Source organism: Odocoileus virginianus, chromosome 4 (genome assembly GCF_023699985.2).
Source record: "Odocoileus virginianus isolate 20LAN1187 ecotype Illinois chromosome 4, Ovbor_1.2, whole genome shotgun sequence".
Taxonomy (NCBI): domain Eukaryota; kingdom Metazoa; phylum Chordata; class Mammalia; order Artiodactyla; family Cervidae; genus Odocoileus; species Odocoileus virginianus.
In genome coordinates, this window is record NC_069677.1 from 217,161 (window position 1) to 238,248 (window position 21,088).

Consider the following 21,088-nt stretch of genomic DNA (forward strand, 5'->3'; position numbering starts at 1 on the left):
GAAGGGAGAATATTTAGTTTATATGCCGTATGTGAAAATAAATGCTCTATTTCAAAGACAAGGATTATATTTTGCACTCCAGTTATAATTTTATCCACTGTAATTTAGGAACACTTTCCTTTGAAGAAAAAAGGAATGCTTGGAAATAATCTCCTTTGTAATTTTATTTTAACAAGGTGCCAGTGTGTAATGGGCCTATTAGCAAACATGCCCAGGAAGTCAAGTGTGAAGAGTCAAGGTTTCCCATGCTGGGAATTCCATGGTACCTGATGGAACTCTGAAAGTGTCGCCTTTAGCTGCACAGCCAGTTCTGGAGGTGATTGAGGGTATCCTTTCCCCTGACACTAAAGATAAGAGAAACAGGGCAGGAAGTAGCTATGGTAACAAAGTGGAGTTTGGTACTTGCCCTGGCTTTGGAAGTCAATATCACTGGACTCCTCTGGTATCAAGCTTCAGGAAACAAACTCACAGTATAAAGCAGAGCCATCTTAATCATTCTTAGACTGACATTTCAAAAAGGGTTAAGATGCTATCTACTCTGTCTGTTCCATCTGTCCAGATGTTTATTTGAAAACATCTGTGCTGTGATCTTTAACAATCCTAGTTTTCACTTACCAATTAATACTTTTTAAAAAGTAATTCTTTTGAACATCTTTATGATTTAAGGTCTCTTGACAACTTATGAGTAGGCAAAATGTTGCTATTTATTTAATCTTGGAAGAACACTGAAAGAAAAAGGCAGGGAGTGCAGGCAGTGTGGAAGAACTCTCCCTTATGTAGCTGGCCACATGTGACTTTAACAGTTGCAGGGGAAACTGGCTGGGGCTAAGGTTACATATTTCTGTTCAGTAAGGATATCCATGGTGGTAACTCTCATGATGACGGTAGTCATCCTGGTAACCATCCTGGTATCCTTGATGGTAACTATGGTAACCATAGCCTGCATACTCATCTTCTGGGCAGCGCATCCCCAGTGACTGCTGAATGGCCATTTCCTGTCTCCGGAGTTGCATCGAATCAATTAAATCATATACAATCACCATGGACCACATTGGGGAAGGATACCAGGATTTCACATTTCCATCTTTTCCAACTAGAAGCATGGAGAAATACTCTGGGCTCACTTGAAAGTAGTTGCGTATGTCTTTCACCAGATGGGCTGGTATGTCTTCTCGCTCCACAACAGAGCTCCCTAGAATAGGATTAGAAAAGTTGTTAGTGGATTAAAGAGGCAATACTCAGGAAAGCATCAAGTGAGAAGAAATCACTGTGAGAACAGAGAAAGGACTCAAGGGTTTGTTCTCTACAGTTCAAAAATCCAATTTAGGAACTTTGCTGGTCTTTCTACTAGCAATGAAATGTTCCTGCTGTTCTACAATATGGATCACGTTTTGACTCACATGTCTCTTTACAGGAGTGTTATAAAATATAAAACTAGTTCCTTTATTTAATCCTGGCAAGAACACTGCCACATCAAGATCAACTCTGACATCCCTTGTTCACTGATATGGCAGGAAATATCCCATTTCTCATGCCTTATATTACTACCACAAGAATTAAATGAGATAACACAGGTGAAAATGCTTTGTAAGCCAATAAAGGCCCATGCAGACAAAAAAGAATGACATGTTTCTATTAAATGAATATCTTTGCTGTCAATTGTGAATGGTTTTTTAATAAAAACAACATGAGTGCTTATGCTCCCCTTCCCATTCTTCTACACACATTCTATGTATACATAAATTCTCACACCCATACACACACGTGCACACACACACACATGCATGGGGCACACACCAGGAGGGAGGATTTAGTGAGCTTTCTTCAACTGAGGGTAAATCCACTGCTTACATATGAATTAATATAACCCCACTGAACTTATCAGTAGTTTATACTCTTTTAAAGTAACAAAACTTTACCATTAATCGGGAACAGTTCTAAAACGCCCCCTACTTCCTCTCCAACACCTAAGAGCTTCAGAACCGTTATGTGGCGCAGACCTAAGAGAAAAAAATAAGCCACAGAATCTGTAGTAAGTCTTTTGCTTCCAAAGACTGAATATCTGACAATTAAAATCTCTAAGTTTAAAAAGAATATAAAACATAACCTGATTAGGTAAAATAAGTCATTTGAATTTTTTCCCATAAAAATGCATTTAAACATTTATAAAATCTTGAAAAGAGACTAATTACAGATTTTAGGATCAACAGCAGAGTCAAATGTGGTTTAGTTTTGTTTTTGCAGATTGAAAAAGAATTTGCTCTTAAACTGTGATTCTCACTCTATTAAATAACAAAACAAAAATGAAGCCATTGGAACTTTAAAATATCTAAGATGATCTGAGCTGATCAGTGTTCTGGAAAAAAGTCACAGCTGATGTTATAACAGCTTACATGGATAATTTAATTTTCCTCTTAAAGAAAAGACTACAGAGCGAGCCAATGTGATTGTTGAAGAAATTGTTCTGGCTTCCTCAAATGAAAGTTTGTCTGCTCAGTGGGCAGGGTTTTATCACTTTTTTAGAAGACTCAAAGGGGTAGCACTAAGGGAGGCACAGCTTGCTTCCCACCCATCCTCAACTAAAGTTTCAGGAAAGGAAAGAAGGTCACGCCTTGGTAGCTTGCTGGAATTCTTTTGAAGATGAAGCCCTTATGAAAAGATTCAGGAGAAAGAATATAGAAAGGCAGGGGGGCTATGGAGTCATCCTATTTAGATTTCATGGTTTTGGACAAAATCCGAGCCTAGTCACAGTAGTAATTTGGAACTATTAATAATAAATATGAATGTTGACAGTGTTGATTGTCCAGGAGAGAAAACTAAAAGCCACCAAGAAGGGCTCTTTTAAGGAAGAGCTGAAATCCAGGCAAAATGTTATTCCAAAAAAAATTTATGGGATTTATTCTTCTCCCAGAGAAGTGAAGCATTTCTGTTTTGCATGTTAAGTCATGTTTTCAAAAGGGACGATCATGAACTTAATTATCCCTTTAAAACATGACTTGTTCACATTTCCTATCTACTACAAAAGAGTTTGACTTAGACTCTGTGTAGCAATTCAAAATGAAACATCAACTAATAGCTGCTGCAAAGATGTCTTTAGAAAATTAGCAAGCCATGATCTTATTTATATATTCATATCATGGAGGGTCATTAACTGCCCTAAGAACTTCCATCTTACCCACCACTGTTGGTGGCTATTGAGAATTTAAATTATGCCTAAAAATACTGGCACAATCAAATCTTCCTTACATATACTGATATAAAATTTTAAAGCATTAATCTTGATAATAAGAGTATAAATAAACATTTACAAATTTTCTAATTATTCTTACTGTTATAAGCTTGTTTTCTGCCTTTTTTTTGAGTTATTATTTTACATCTTAAAACTGAAATATATTTATTATTTGTAGGTACCTGGTCATAGCAAGGACCCAGACTCTGTTAATGTTTTACAAAACTTATATGACCACCCTTCCCTTTTATAAATCAAACACAGTTTTATAACTAATAAATGATTCTTCTTCCTCATAGAAATATCAAAATGATGTGGATTCATCTATGTTCAAATTATGAAGTTTTAAATTTGTGGCCACTAGCTACTTTCCACCCCTCCACTGACTCTCAAAAATTCTTCCTCTGCAGAGGTGTATCTTAAATAAAATTTTTGTAGTAATTCCAACTTTTGAAATTACCACTATCTCTCTGGTTCAACATTGAACTTACTAATCATGTTCTATGTATTATGCATTTCCTTTCTATATGTATATATTCAGAATAGTATTAGCCCTTTCTGACCACTAGGATAATAATGTTTGGTAAAGAAAGCATACATTAGTTTTCAAAACACCGAGCAATTCACTGCAAATAATGATAGTAATAATAAACAGTATTTCTCTTTGACCTACTTGTCTTAAAGCATAAGGCATTGTTTAACAAATCTTGCTGTCTTCCCGGTGCTTAGTTAGAGATCAAAATCCTTTCAAAGGGACTGGTAATATAGTACAGTGGGGTTTAATTCATTCATTAATTCTCAAAGCCATTGTTGTCTTACAAAAATTACTTAAATCTATGGAAAAGCACTCAGTGTTGGTACCTAATTATTACCTAAGTAATTGATGATATCTGAGTTTTATTATCTTGAGACAAATTTTTAAAAAACAAACAAGAAGACACATAATACAGATCACTGTAAGTAAAACAGCAGGTATTTTCAAACATTTCAATAGAAAACCTGAGAGGGCAGAATACTAAAAAAAGAAAAACAGACCCCAGTTGACTAAGATTCCAGTCTGAAAGCAACTTTATCCTCAATATAACTGAGTAAGTGTCTGGGAATCTACAGTCTGGGCTGGGGAATATTTGGATGACCTAAGCTTCTGTGTTCCATTTTAGACCAGGAAGAGGGTGGTATGGAAAAGCAGTGATGATGAGGCTTCCCACTCACCAAAATTGCATGCCTGACCACTGAGGGCAGAGAGCTGCTGTGAATAGGCCCAGTCTTCATCATTAGGGGCCGAGATCACCAGCAACCGCCTCCTCCAACGGAATCTGGAAAAGAAGTAGAAGACCACAATTACTGCTTCAAACAATAGAGGCCAGTGTGAAAAAGCAGAGTAACATCGACTGTCACTGTTTTCCTGTGCCTGGAATAAAAAACAGTAACTTTGGAAATATTTCTTAGCTCCTCAAAGCCTAACATTAAACTGTATTACCACATTTCTTGCACTTTTTCCTTTATAAAGTCATGGTCTGCCTACTGTAGCATTTGCATGATGTGTCAGGCATGAATCTGGTCACCATGCATGATGAGGTCACTTAGGGAGAGAAGAAATTCTGATTTGATGAAAAGTAGCTGAAATTGTTTGTCAAATTATAGCAACAGAAATAAAGGAATTAGAAAATAACTGAAGAAAACTCAAGTTTTGGTCGAATTCCCCCAGGTTTGGCAGGGGGGGTGGTGGTGGTGGTGGTGAATATGGACAGGAAATAGTACAGAAAAAAAAAAGAACTAAATTTTAAGTAGATGGCAGTGACAGTAAGAAGGAAAATTAAAAAAGTATCTTAAAGGATCAAGCAAGGTTCCTGGAAAAATAAAGCTCTATGTACATTTCTCAGTAGCCAATGGTTTTTCCTGAGGCAAACGCTAGTTCAAAGATGTACCCTATCATCATAGCAAAAACCATCATTTATAGAGTACCCCTAAGAAGCAGAATGGAGCTAAACCTACTGTCATAGGATTTTAGAATATATAGTAAACTTCTTCCTGTTCATATAGTTCCAACACAATTGGGCAGTGGAAAGAGATTTTGTCTTGTAGCCGAGAAACTTGATCTATATTTTCTCACTGCTACATTTTTTGGGTTCCTTGAGCATGTCACTCTATTCATCTAAGTCATAGCTTTTCCTTAGCTTTAGAATTAAAAAGAGCATTACCTCAAAGAGGTGTTATAAGAATTAAACTCTAGGGACTTCCCTGTGGCTTAGACTCCACACCCCCAATGCAAGGGGCCTGGGTTTGATCCCTGGTCAGGGAACTAGATCCTACATGCCACAGCTAAGAGTTCACATGCCATAACTATACATTCAGAGTACTGCAACTAAGACCCAGGCAGTCAAATGAGTAAATAATTTTTTTTTTAAGAATTAAACTCAAAAATCCATCAATGTAAGTTATCCATGTGTTGGCATAGATATTGACAGTGTCTTAGTCTGCAGGCTTTAGATTTAGAACTTTGTCTGACAGATGGATTATGTCCATTGTCCGTTAACAGATCTTGGACATTATCATGATGCCATATGATAATCGATTTAATCCTTATGTTGGGGTATCATTTTATAGCTCACTTTCACTTACACAACACACATTCCTCACTGGAGGGCTTCTCTGGTGGCTTAGTGGTAAAGAATTGGCCTGCCGGTACAGGAGACATGGGTTCTATCCCTGACCCAGGAAGATCCCACGTCCTCCAAGAAACTAAGCCCATGCACCACAACTATTGAGCCTATGCTCTGGAGCCTGGGAACTGAAACTACTGAGCCCATACACCCTAGAGCCCATGCTCCCCAGCAAGAGAAGTCACTGCCCTGAGAAGCCCACGCACCACAATTAAAGTCTGTGTAGCAATGAAGACCCAGCACAGCCAAAAATAAATAAGTAAATAAATAATAATTAAAAAACAAAAAACATACATTCTTCACTGGAGTTCATCGAGGGCATGGCTTGCTTTCCCCATTTTGCAGGTAAAAAACAAGGTTTAGAGAAGTGAAGTGACTTGCTCAACTAGTAAATCTAAGAGGTGATACCAAAATTCAGATTTCTCTAAGTCCTGGTCCAGTGCTTTCCCTGGTCTACCCCTCTCAGAGGTGCTAATGATTGGCGGGCACTGTCAGGGTCCCTAAGGGGATATGAAGGAGAGAGGGTGTGTGTGCATCCAGAGAGATGCTGAGTGCCGTTGTCTCAAAGTCAACCTTCACGGAGAAAGGTCTTTTGCTTTTTGCCTTCTGCAGTCAGTGTTGCTGACTGCAGGGTGTCAGTGCACTCAGGGAGCCAGAGCCAGTTGATTTTATTCATGGCTTCTCTCCCTGTGCCCCCTCTAGCCTCTCAGTGGTCAGGAGAGTTTTCAATCCCAAAGAAAATGGCCTCTTGGGGGAATAGTGGTTTGGGTGAATGAGAGAAAATGATAATCTGATGAAATACAACCTCTGAATTGTCACCTTAGCAAGACTCACTAAGAGCTGCTTGCTGTGACATTACATTAGCTTCCTCCGCTTGTTTTTCTTCCAAGGGAAAGAAAAAACTTAAATCTCCACTGAGGATAGAAGATGAATGTATGTGGCACAAAGGAGGGGAGAGGAGAATCTGAGACTCTCTGAGGTTTCCTGGGAAAGGGAACAGGACTGTTGTTGGATCACAGAAGACAGTCTCCTGTGCTTTCCCTGCTTCCTTAGGAGGCCTGCCAGACCAGCATCCCTGACCCCCACCCCTTCCCAGCCAGCACCCACACCAGGCTAGCCTTTCTGGCCCCCATATAGAGCTTCAGGGTATCCTGGAGGGAGCTATCTTGGGTGAGGTCTATTTTGGCTTGTTTACCTGTGTGCACCACTGAATGCTGTCAGATTAGAGAGGGCTGGGATCTGAGACTTGTGGCAGACACAAAGGAGAGAGGGTCATTTCCCCTAAGTGGTGATTCTTTATCCCATAGACCTTCATATTAAGATCCAAGGCCCCAGCTCCCAGCCCTGAAGGAACAAATGTTAATGAAACTACTTCTGTAGAAGTAAGAAGAAATGTGGATATGGCCCAGACCCTTACTTTGAACAAATTGTTTTTCTGTCACTTTAGCGTGTCACTAAATAAAAACTGCAAGCTATGTATGTGTTTGCTTCTCTTAACTGGCATTCCCAAATTAGTGTGCATGTGCCAGTCTTTGGGGCTTCTGTCTTAGAGAAAGATAATTATAGCCTGAACCAGATGAGTGTCACTAAAGACTAGACAGGCTTCAGAGTTTGGTGAGCTGAAACCAGGCTGTGTAGACCACCAACTCAGAAAATTTGAAGGAAAATTCCCATTTGGATACTAGTTTATTACAGAGCTGTTATGTAGAAAAGAGAGAAAAAAATTCAGTTCTCTCTGCCTGGCTTTCAGTTCTGAAGGTATTTATTAAGTCTTCTCTTTGCTCTCCTTTGATGACAAAGTTCTCTAACTAGGACTTGAATATACAGTCCCTAATACTACTAATAACCAGTGTTTATTAATTACTTGCTTTGTGCTAAGTTCTAGGCTATCATTACCTTTAGTATTGAATTTACCTTTCATAATGATCTTAAGAATAGATAAACTTATTATCTCCATTTTTCAAATGAAAAAACTAAAGCCCAAAGAGGTTAAGCAATAAGTCCAAGGTCACACAGCTGATAAGTGAAAAACCAGGAATCAACTTCAGGGTTATCTTACTCATGCCTTTAAGTAATATACTATTCCACTTTAATTTTTAAGATCGACGGTAATTATCAGCACAATGATTCCATGAGTTGTGACCATAAGTCACAGATAACCATAGGACATCTAAATTATAATCATAGGCCATTCTGAATATCCATAACAGATGTATATTCCTGAAACAGCAGTGAATATAAGAACTTGTAGTCTTTTACACTGGAAGGAAAATACATTTGCTTATGTGTTGTAGGGCCCTATCTAGTTCAAAAGACTTTGGATGGAAAATATGTATAATTTCTTAAGAATTAAAAAAAAATGCAAATGCAAATCAGTGATCAACTTGAATGAGCATTGCAAGCATTGTGAGTGAACAAAAGTGAGATAATGCCAGCTTTTCCTTTGAAGTTTTGAAACCCATGACATGTGATTATAAAAAGAACCTCTACCTGAAAATGGCACAAATAATTCATCATAATGTCTGTAACTGCAGGTCTCATGGCTAGCCTAAATCCTGAGTTGTAAATAATATCAATGAGCTAGACGATAACTGTCTGCTTTACAAATCAGGCTATCAGAGTTTAGGGGTTGGTTCAATAGGTATACATCTTTCAGTACTGGAAGATTTAGAATTAAGAAGAGGAAGTTTGGAAAGAATCAAAATTATAGTAATAATATATTTTCCTAAGAAGGAGCCTAATTTTCTTTATGAATTTATGTTCTTGTGAAACTTAAGAGTATCTGGCTTAAAATGATAGCCTTGAAACTCCAAACTAGGAAGTGTGATTGAGTATGTGGTTTAGTTGCATGGTTTTAGGTTGAAATCTTACTAAGCATATACAGTTACTGGAACATTTGAGAAAACTTCACTGTATTTGCAAGATTAACTTATTAAACTTATGGATCATTTAAATACCCAGAAAGGTTGTATTTATTTCAAGCAATTGAAAGAAATATGGTAAATGTAAAATGACTGTTTTAACACCCAAAACTCTGTCTCCAAGATTTGATTTGGCACCGATGCAAAGAGGCCGAGCTTTCAGCATCACTGACACTTAACTCAGTGATGAAAGTTATTTGATCTCCATTAGCCTGAGTGGTCTCCATTAGCATGAGAATAGTTACAGTATTTATATCATGCGATTATTGTGAAACAACAGGAGGGAAGACGAAGTGCTTGGCACAAAAGGTGATTACAGCAACACTGAAGTGGAGGTAGGGCTACATGCTCTTGTTATTCTCATGGTGAAAGATTTTTAAGGCAGGTTAATTGGAAGCATAGAGACAACATACCTAGAAAATTATAAACTGAAAACTTGGATGAATGGTGAGTCCCATGCTCTTTACACATCATGATGTTATCTCCTAAGAGACCCAAGCTTCCCGAATCTAGAGGAATTCAGATTATCTATTTCCTAATCATAGAATTTTTGCTGCTGTAGGCGAAATTTCTGCATCCTTTAAAGTCCCAAAGCTTTGTAGAATTTTCATCCATCATGGGGGAAGGGATGAAGAAGGGAAAAGAGTGATTTTTTTATAAAACACTTTTTTGTGTATGTACTGGAGTTTCCCTACAAGGGTTTACAACAAACCATACTCCCCAAGGAATCAGGGATCTGGGTCAGGAGAATTTCTCCTTTTAAGGTCTTAGTGGAACTTCTGTTGTTCTCTGCAGAGTTGGAAGGAAGTAGAAAATCAAGCAGTGTTCCAAATCCCATTTGGAACTAGAGGGCCCAATAAATATAAGTACAATATACAAAGCTCCTCAGATTGACTGAATGAATTAACCCTTACAGGTCAGAATTATGTATCAGTGTCCCAAAAAAAAGCAGAAGAGAAAGAAAAGACTTATCCAAAGCCACCAAATCAACACTCAAGCTTGGAACTGATCCCAGCCAGCCTTGCAACCAGAGCCACTTCCAACAGGACAAGAATAAGCCTACTGGGCAGAGTGCTGTGAAGCAGACAGACACTTCCCCTTCTCACAGGGAAGGTCACCCTGCACAGACATGTCTGCTTTGTGTTTCTCTGGGGTTTTCATTAGCTCACTCAGAACGCTCTCCTGCCTTCCTCCTCGGTGTCTCCAAAGGAGATGTACCTGGATAGGAAGTTTTCCAGTGACTGCTTCTTGTCTTCCTTGCAAATGATGCCGTCCTTCTTCTGCTTTTCCATGTCTTTGATTCGGGACTGGAAAGTATCGATCAAATCAAACACAGACTTCATAGCTATAGGCACCTCATAATATTGCTGTTGAAGGAAAAGTAGGAAGTATATAATGCATTAAGGTGTTTCTTCCCTCTGTCCAGAGGGTGGAGAGCCTGGGAGAATTCATGGGAGCTCTGGGAAAAACGGAGCCTGGAGGGCTTATTTGTTTATAAACTCTCTCCTGCAATAGTACCTCTGCTGAGGCTTTGAGGTTCTGAATCCATGAAACAACTGCCTTTACCTTCCATGAGGATTTCTTCTTCACTTCACTCTTTTTATTGGAAAGGGTCCATGCCTTCTTCACCACACATATCCTAGATTTACTTCCCTGTTTCTAGGGCTAACCTGGTTCCTGTTCATTACACAACTGGAGAGAAAGGCAGAAACTCTGTACTGAACACAAAAAGTTAAATGCAAGAACATGTAAGAGTATCTGACCCCAGCAATAAGGGTAATTTTCCACCAGAAGGATGCCTGCTCTGTGGTCATCAGGAATCTACATGGGATGCCCCTAGTGGTCCAGGGTTAAGACTCCATGCTGCCAACGCAGGGGCTATGGGTTTGATCCTTGTTGGGGGAAGATTACACATGCCTTGTGGCACAACCAAAAAGTAAATAAATAAATGAATAAACAATCTATATAAACTCTTTGTGATCTCCAGGGACTATTTTATTGAGGGAGCATTACTTAAAATTAGGTCATGTTTGCTAACATAGTCTCAGAAAAAAAAAAAAAAAATTGGGGAATCTAAGTTAAGGATAATGAAATTCAGTTTCCTGCCTCAAAGCTGCCTGGACTTACAACAGCAACCTGAAATGGATTTGGGAGCTGGCTGAGCATAATCAACGTAAGTTAGAGAGAGAAGTCTGGACATGGCTTGGAGCTTTGCCCTCAATGGGAATTTAGTAAATCATGAAATGTGTAAGCTGGCAGACACCTTAGGGATCATCTAGTCCATCCTTTCACATTAGAGGTGGCAAAACACAAAAGCAGAATGAATTATTGAGGGGATCTCTCTCCAGATCCAGAAAAATACTTCAGGCTGAACTAGCTATTCTAATAGCCCGGGCAGCCTTTTTCCTAAGGATTTTCATGTAAGCATGGGCTCTGGAGTCAATCTATGTGTGTATGAAGTCTAACATTAACTGGGTGAAGTTGGGCAAGTTACTTAACAACTCTAGATTCCTGGCCTCTTTGAAACAAAGATAATACTTGTGATTTCTCTTATAGGTTTGAGATAAGAATTGTAAATATTTGAGGTGAGTACTTGGCATAATGAAAGAACTCAATAAAGTTAGTTATTATTGTTATTATTATTATTATTATTATGACTACATGGCATAATTTTTCATGGTTCAGAACTTTTGTCCCTATCATAGGAAGAAATTAGGTGTAAAACCCTACTGTTTTGCCCATGCTGAATCAGGAGATAAATTTCCAGATTCTTCCAAAGTATGCCTATATTAAATCTGAGTTTTCTTAAAACAGAAGCTAAATGCTCTTCACTTTTTATCACCAGGGTCTGACACATCATAGCCATTCAACAAGTGTCTAGTGAATGCATAACTTTAATGTTACAGAAGAATTTAGTCTGAGTCAAGTAACTGAGCTACAGGGGGTCATCCAATCCAATATTTTCCATAGACCACAAATTCTATAGGACAGTGGTAACTATTTGGACCATTTCCAAACTTTCCCATTTATGAAATAATTTGTGCTCAGTTGTATGTATAATAGACTCACTGATCCCCCCAAAATGAGTTTCTCTCTCAAGGAATGGCACTGCATCATCCAAAACAGGAACCCATACCTTGACTCTGAGGTCCACATCTGTGAGCACCATAAAGAAATCATTGTAGGTCATTCCATATTCCTTCCTCAGCTTGCTGATGAGATGCTGGTCTACCAAGTCCTCTTCATCCATAACTCGCATAGGTTTCTCATTGTCTTAAGGCAAATGAAATGTGAATAAATACGGATGTGACAAAAACAGAAATCAGTGGGAAACCAAAGGGTGGAGGATCTGAGCCTCCATCCGGAGTTAATTAGAACTGCTTTCATTAGTTGCACACATTCAAATAGTACTTTGTTTGAACTAATGTTTCCAAAGTGAACAAATATAGAAACAAATGAATAAATAAGCTCATTTTGAAAGTCACTCTTCCAAAGATGATTGAACCCCATCTCTGCCCACCCTGGTTATAGTGAATCAGAAGGAGCAACTTTAGAATGAAGCTACTGAGTCATTCCTGGAAGGAGATTGCCAACTCAGCCTGGGGATGAGTCATTATTGTGATTTACCAGGGAAACAGACCCAGATTTTTTGGTTAAGCTTTATTTCACTTAAAATTTTATTTTAGTTTTAGTTATTTATTTAAGTCTAAAATTGGTGTCTGTTCCTTCCTTATATTAGAGACTTTTTTTGGGGACACAGTGAAATATGTCATTGCTATGTGTGTGTATGTTAGTCACTTGGTCATGTCCGACTCTATGCAACCCCATGGACTGTTGCCAGCCAGGCTCCTCTGCCCATGGAATTCTCCAGTCATTGCCATAGAGAAAAATAAAAAGCCTATGTTCAAGTCTGGTCATTTGACTCCAAAAAAATCAAGCTATTCATAAGATAAATTTTGTAAGTGAATATAAGTTTAAGTAAAATGTTACTGAATTTATAGAAGTTCTTAATGGTATATATATATATATATATTTTCAAATATCAAGCCCTGAAAACTGTTATAATTCAGAGAGGTTCCTGCAGGTGCCACTGGGTTAATGGGAAGTATGAACATGGCAAACTATTAATACCATGCCTGGAAAACACTTTGGAAATGATAGACAGGTTTATTTACTTCCTTCCTCCCATACAGGTCACAGTGCTTCCCTCAACCCTGTTAAAACTTTTACTGGTAGAATAATCCCCTGTGTTTTAAAAAAATTTACAAATGTTAAAGTTAGCAAATATGTGATAATAAATCTATTACAGAAGGAAATTTATTGGTTATTATCAACACTGTTACCCAATGAATAGTACTACAGTAGAAAAAAACACAATTTTGTATCTACAAAGGTGATACAGCCAAGTATCACAGACTATTCTGCTTTTATTGATATAAAAGAGGTAATTATAATTTAGGTATTACTTTGGTTTACTTGATTAAGACTGTTGAAAGTATATAAGTAAGAAGCTTGATTCTCCCAAGTAGATCATAATGAGAGGGGAAAGAATACTATCATTAATAAAATATGTTAATTTAAAGAATTGTTAAGTTCTTCATGCTGTTGATTTTTGTTTAATCTATTGAGTAAAAATAGCAACTTGCAGAATAAAATACGAAGTATGATGTTATTCTTGGTTAAAAGGAAATAAAGCAAAAGAAAATACATCCATACGGGAATATACATAGGAAAAACTCCAGGACATAGAGCTAATAATAATAGTTGCCTCTGGGGAGTGAGAAGAGGTGAGGTAGAAACTTTGACTGTTTACTCTATGTGAGTCTATGTTATTTAAATTTTAACAAGGAGTATATTTTATTTTGTGATTAATAATATTAATATGAATTATGATGATGAAGGAAATCATTAAAAAACTGATTTGTAAGCATCCTTAACAACTAATGTTTTGATTTTAACACTTTACAAATCAGATTTTATCTTGAACCTAGGAACGCTATTTTTTATCCTCAATATACATTCATTTTTGCTTTTGATGATTTGGAACTCTTATTAAATTTATCCAGATTCTGCCAAAGCTCTCTAGTCTTCGTTAAGGGTAGCAGGGCTTAAAAGCAAACATTCCTTAGAATACATCCTATAAATTGTCCACATGGTCCCAGTCCAGCTAAAATGATTCATAGATCTAAGCCCATTTTGTGGGATTTGGTCATTTCACACAACCTGCCCCTGGACCTAAGATTTTTGAGGAGGGACAGCTGGGAGGGTGAGCTCTGCTGTGTGCCAATGAGGACTGGCCCTGTAAATGAAGCACTTGCCTAGTTTCCCACCCTTTAAGAACTCCAACTCCAAAAGTCAGTGGTTAAATTCAGGTAGTAGTAAATTTCTTCATGTATTTGTTTTTCCATGTCTGACTATAGACAGCAACGACACTGCAGAAAAATTCAACTTCAAAGGCAACTTATTAAACACCACCTGTATGCCAGGCATTGTATGTAAAGCCTCCATTTGTGACTGCTGCCTCTCTGTGATACCCATGGTTTCCCCTCCTCCTCCTTCTCATCCCTAAATTCAGGCCATTCCTCCAATGTCCTCGGACAACTTCAGCTCTCCCTTTGCTTCAGGAGCTTCAAATCTGCTCTGGCAGTTTTTCAAAGTAGGATTCACTGTATACTTTCATCATGAACACCTGGAAGGCATGTTAAAATTACAATCCTTGGACCCAGATCTATCTGGCTCATGGCCCCAGGAGCACCAATCAGTTGTCTCAGGGCCAGGAACTGGGCAATTAGGAAATACCCTACAGCCCCAAGCCTAACCAACTGTTCACCCAGCTATCTTGTGTTTCCCATGGGAACCCCAATAATAACCATGGTCTAGGCTCTCTCTTCACTCTGGCTTCTGCTTCCTGACCAAAACTTGGTATTCCTCCCATGACCTTGTGAGGTGTGGTGCAGTTTCCTTTTGGGGTAATGAATGAGTAATATATTTCATTTTCCTTTGGCATTCTGGTCTTTTGAGTGTCACTGACTTTGCTGCACCACCAGACCTTAATAAACTCTCTCCTGAAGTAATGCACAAAGTAAATAAAACATACTTATAAGGCATTTAAAATATAATTATCCTATTCAAGAAGTCAGTATAGACCAAAAATCTCTTGGTTGCATTTTGGATAAATCTGGAGGTAAAGACTCCAGCAGAGGCTGAATTGTTTTTAGTTGATAATGGGTAAATTTAACTAACTTTGTTGTCAACCCACTTGTTCCTTCCTGTTTTACTCTGAGTGAGTTGTTTCCCTGCCTAGCACTCAGTTGTGAGATGAGTGAGTGACTGAATTGAATGGGTATGTGAGACCAGCCTGGCCATTTCTGATCTCAAAGCTGAAGCTCACATTTGGTCCCTAGAAAGAACAATTTGTCTTATCTGTGAAGAATGTGTCCTGTCAGGTGCTTTTCTGTCCTACAGACTGACTACTAAACCTAAAAATGTATTTAAAATTTATTTGAAAAATATGTTTAGAAATCTTTAGTGACTTCACTTAATTTACCAAATTAAGTTTGAATTCTCTCTCCTGGTATTTGAAATTCTCTAAAATAGGGTGCTAATCTACATTTCTAGACCTCTCGTCCCTTCTCTCTGCCACTCAACTTTCTGCTGTAGACCAAATTTAACTGCAAATCAGAATCACTTGAGCAACACTTTTTAAAACAAACTCCTGAACTCCACCCCCAAACTAGGTCAGTATCTTATAACGAATACCTATAAATTGAGATTAAAAAAACCAACAACCCAACAGAGAAATAAGCAAAGGACACTAAAACCAAAGTATAAAGTTGCCTGAAATATATGAAAAAAATCTTCAATCACATTTATAAAAAGAGAAATGCAACCCAATACTATATCACATTTAAGATACCATTTTTCACATACAGCATTGGCTAAAAACATTCACAAGTTTGATCATACATTCTATTGAAGATGTTTGGAGATATGGACATTCTTATACATTTTTGGTGGTTTTGCAACATCATACAACTTGCATGGAGAGAAATTTGGTGATATCTACTAAAGCTAGATATACTTTCCATTTGGCCCAACAAACTTACTTCTCAGAATCTATTGTAAAGAAATACCCACATACATAGAGTGATATGTGTAGAGGTTAATTCTGAAATTGTTTATAATAACAGTATACTGAAAGCAATCCAAATGTTCCTCAACAAGGGGAGTGGTTAAATAAACTGTGGTAGAATCTCAGAATAGCTTAATAAAGAATGAGGAAGATCTCTATGTACTAATAAGAAAAGATTTCCGGGAAATACACTTAGATGAAAAACAATGCAAAACAGATATATAATATACTATTATTTGTACCAGAGATCAAATTGCCAATATCCGCTGGATGATAGAAACAGCAAGAGAATTCCAGAAAAACATCTACTCTGCTTCATTGATTATGCTAAAGTCTTTGATTGTGTGGATCATAGTAAATTGTGGAAAATTCTTCAAGAGATGGGAATCCCAGACCACCTTACCTGTCTCCTGAGAAATCTGTATGCAGGTCAAGAATCAACAGTTAGAACCGGACATGGAACAACAGACTGGTTCCAAATTGGGAAAGGAGTACGTCAAGGCTGTATATTGTCACCTATTTATTTAACTTATATGCAAGGTACATCATGCAAAATGCCAGGCTGGCTGAATCACAAGCTGGAATCAAGACTGCCCAGAGAAATATCAATAACCTCAGATATGTAGATGACACCACCATTATGGAAGAAAGCAAAGAGGAACATCAAGAGCCTCTTGATGAAAGTGAAAGAGAAGACTGAAAAAGTTGGCTTAAAACTCAACATTCAAAAAAATTAAGATCATGGCATCTGGTCCCATCACTTCATGGCAAATAGATGGGGAAATAATGGAAACAGTGACAGACTTTATTTTCTTGGGCTCCAAAATCACTGCAGATGGTGACTGCAGCCATGAAATTAAAAGATGCTTGCTCTTTGGAAGAAAAGCTATTACCCACCTAGACAGCATATTAAAAAGCAGAGACATTACTTTGCTATGTCTAGTCAAAGCTCTGGTTTTTCCACTAGTCATGTATGGATGAACCATAAAGAAAGCTGAGTGCCAAGGAATTGATGCTTTTGAACTGTGGTGTTGGAGAAGACTCTTGAGAGTCCCTTGGACTGCAAGGAGATCAAACCAGTCAATCCTAAAGGAAATCAGTACTGAATATTCATTGGAAGAATTGATGCTAAAGTTGAAGCTCTAATACTTTGGTCACCTGATGTGAAGAACTGACTCATAAGAAAAGACCCTGATGCTGGGCAAGATTGAAGGCAGGAGGAGAAGGGGACAACAGAGGATGACATGGTTGGATGTCCTCACCAACTCGATGGACATGAGTCTGAGCAAGTTCTGGGAATTGGTGATGGACAGGGGCCTGGCATGCTGCAGACCCTTTGGGGCAAAGGGTCAATTTTTCAGATGCTTCTGTGGGGTCACAAAGAGTCAGACACGACTGAGTGACTGAACTAAACTGATTGTTTGTATAAAAAGAAGGGAAAAGGAATAAGGAACTACTGTGTAGCACAGGGAACTGTATTCAATATTTTGTAATAATCTGTAACAGAAAAGAATCTAAAAAAGAGTTTATAATTATACATACATGAATCACTTCGCTATATACCTGGAACTAATACAACACTGTAAATCAGCTATATTTCAAGTGAAAAAAAAAGATTTTTCCAACTCAAGGTAATAAAACACTTTTCTGTTTAAAAAAGAGAAAGAAGGGGAATATAGGTATCTATATTGATTTGTGTTTGCATAAAGAAGCCATTAAATGGATCAACAAGTAATCATAAACATTACTGTGGGAGCAGAGAATAATAAGGGTCAAGAATGGGTGTAAGACTTGTCTGTTAATGCCTTTTTATATAGTGTTGACACTAGAATCCAAAAAATGTATCATTTGTTAAAAAATTGAATAAAAACAGAAAGTACTTTTGATAGCGTCATCATCTATCAAAAAAAATCTACTCAGTTTCAAGGCTCCTCCTTTAAATCCACTCCCTTTTCAGAACTCTGTGATACATACAATACCGTAATAACTGCAACTGGAAGAGCTTGTCCCTCCACCACATTCTTCAAACACTTGTTTTAAACACTTGACTTATCAGGTACTTTTAATCCCTTGCTTGTCAGGGGTTGATCTTGACAGTGATAAGCTTGATGTTAGAGGCAGTGCAACAGGTGGTCACACAAGTTAGGGGACAAACTGATTGATAATCAAAACCTGAATAAACAGAGAGGGACACCAAAGGCATTGTTTGAAAGTCTGGTCACTCATCCAGCCTTATCTCCTAGCACAGAGTGGCAGGGTCTAGAGAAGGCAGCTGCCAGGCATTACCACCACTGAAGAAGGGAGGAATTGGGAAAAAGGGTCAATTTTTCACATGCTTCTGTGGGAAAGCAGCATTTCTGCCTTATTATGGATCTGGATGGTTGTGAGGTTGTCCATAAAGGACAATTATCAACAGGATAAAAGACAGAATATTCTAGGCTGAAATAGATTCTATCAGTCTCAGGTATAAAAGTTACTCCAGAGACTCACCTAGGAACTCCCTACTCTTATGACTAAGGAATCAGAATTGCCTCTCCTTGTTGCCACAGTCCACTTTCACCAACTCTTCCTCTTTCCTTTTTTCATTCCTTCAGAAGAAGCTATCAAAAAATTGCCTTCTCCCCCCAAAAAATTAGCTCTTAAAGTTTAGTGATCAATACCAGTGTCAAAAACATTTTTCACCTATATATTTCACTAAGCATATAAATATACATATATACATGCCAACTACGTTTTACTCCCTCGTCTCTTTTCATTCTGTAATAAAGTGCCTTTAGCCAGCAACTCTTTCCCACCTGACAAACTTCCTCTATAATCCATCCTCTTAGCATAGACACCAATATTTCTATCTCAAATTGATATTTTAAATACCTCTGACAATTAAGAATGCCTTTATGTGTTAGGTCACTCTATTTTTTATCTTTAAAAATTTTTTTCTTTATTTTTAATTTGTGTGTGTGTGTATGTTGGGTCATTCTAAACCCTCATGTATAATATACTCTGGGCTGCCAAAATCAGATAGGCTTATTCTGCACTGGAATCTTCTCAAGAATGAATAACTTTCATTAGGCTAATGACTGAAATCTTAAAGTAGGCTTCCTGGTATGTGTAGGTTCATCACCTATAATTCAATACATTTAGCAAGATGGACCAGCTGGTGAGTACAGCCCACACTGTAGCTGGATGTGGGCCTGTTTTTAAGGCCCTGTAAAAGTCTGGAAGAGTAGAGAGTGCTTGATTTATTTTTAAGGAAAGTAAGGCCATCTGACAGATTTCCAACTGAAAATCAGTCAAGGCTGGAGATTGGTTTACTGAGACCATGGTGCATGCCAACTTCTATTTTCTCATGGCTGACTCCCAGTCTTGGCTGAATGCACTACAGCCTTTCCCATAAAGGTAACCTGGGACATGACACAAGGAGAGATAGGCCTTCCAGGAATTAGATGAGGAACAAAATCAAAGGCCCCCCAAATCATGTCCAAGCTGCCATTCAATGAGTGGCAAACAACCAAATCACAATACCTGACTTCCAATAAGGCAGAAAAGAAAATCTTCATCCTCTACAGTTCATATTCAATCCAGATGTCTAAAAGACATCAGGATTCCTGCTAACAAGTTGCCAAGGCAGCACCAGATGTTTGTAACAGTTAGGACCATGCACAGGTTGAGATGGAAGACATAATGATTTTTCCAAACTTCTCTGAAATAAGGAACGAGAATTCTTTGTGTGAGTTGGTGGGTGACACATTCGATACCAAGAACACCTGGTGGAGGAAGGCTTTCATCACCAGCCAGCAAGTCTCTGTACTGGATTGGGTGTCTACTTCCTCTCAAGACATCTGGATTATAATCAAGCTCACTGGCTCCTGCTACTATTTTACAATCCTGGAAGCCAAAGGTTGACTCCCAGTTAAGCACCAAATATGTGGCTTTGCAGTATTAGTCTCTTGGGCTTCAGTTTTGTCACCGACAGGATTAAGGCAGCCTGACCCTGAGGAGCAGCTGTGAGGATTCCTTGTTAATGAGCAGAAAGCAATTACAAGTATTTTTCAATTATAGTGCTCTAGGCCCTCTGACAGCTCATTGATCTCTAGATCAAATGGTGGTGATGACCACAGTAACAGCATTAAATACTCATCATCACCTATGAAATGGATATAATTATGTTCTAAGCTGAGACTTAGGAAGTAACTTGCTTAAGGTTACATGCAAATACATTATGACTGTGGATTTGAACCTCGTTGACTCTAGAACCTCTTTTGTGTCTTTTGCATGTATGATTATTGGTTGTTGTTGGTAAGGACTCTTACCAACAAAGAGTAAGGTAACTCTCTTTTTGTTCTCCCTGAAAAACATATGCATTATAAGGAATAAATGTCTACAAATCAATCACTGCTCCACTAATGACTTATGATAAGACATTGAAAAAGTGAAGCTGCTCAGTCATGTCCAACTCTTTGTGACCCCATGGACTGTAGCCTGCCAGGCTCCTCCATCCATGGGATTCTCCAGGTAAGAATCCTGGAGTGGGTTGCCATTTCCTTCTCTAGGGGATGTTCCTGACCCAGGGATAGAACCCAGGTCTCCTGCACTGCAGGCAGACTCTTTACCATCTGAGCCACCAGGGGCTCCTAAGACATTGGAAAAGATGCTATTTATTTTCCTTTTGAACTATCTCAGGGAAAAGTAAGCTAATAAAAATAGAGAATGCACAGCTGAAACGTCATACCTAAATAAATTAGGGAGACTTGCTGGCCAACACTGTACCTATAGTAAACAATACTGTATTGCACACTAAAAAATTAGTTTAGGATAGATCTCACGCTAAGTGTCTTTACAAAAGTAAAAAATACATACATGATTTAGAAAGCTAGACTATGTTAAAAATCAACAGACATCATCATGACTTAATTACAACTGATATGTGTTCATAGCACCAAGAGTATGTGACAGAAAAATCTGTGAAGTAAGATGTTATATGTAATGAAGTTAAATGTTAATTAATGGAGGGACTTCCCTGGCGATCTAACGGTTAAGACCCTGTACAGGAGAGGGCAAGGGTTCGATCCCTGGTAGGTGAAGTAAGATTCCCACATGCTGCGGTAAGGCCCCCCACTCCCTCAGAAATTGCTACCTAATGGGA

At 38.2% G+C, this 21,088-nt stretch overlaps 1 protein-coding gene across 2 annotated transcripts in view; it reads right to left on the reverse strand.

The window, feature by feature from the left end:
* Nucleotides 1–679: 679 nt before the first annotated feature.
* The window catches only part of CCDC80 (coiled-coil domain containing 80), a 32,736-nt gene continuing 12,327 nt past the window's right edge, over nt 680–21,088 (reverse strand). The window contains exons 4-8 of one of the 2 annotated variants that reach the window (XM_070465918.1): nt 11,950–12,086; nt 10,032–10,120; nt 4,442–4,545; nt 1,920–2,000; nt 680–1,192 (exon numbers count right to left, since the gene is read on the reverse strand). In XM_070465918.1, coding sequence (XP_070322019.1) covers nt 846–1,192; nt 1,920–2,000; nt 4,442–4,545; nt 10,032–10,120; nt 11,950–12,086 — 758 coding nt within the window. In that variant the 3' untranslated portion in view covers nt 680–845. Of the gene's footprint in view, nt 1,193–1,919; nt 2,001–4,441; nt 4,546–10,031; nt 10,181–11,949; nt 12,087–21,088 lie in introns of both variants that reach the window. The other variant, XM_020890879.2, reaches the window with a different exon arrangement.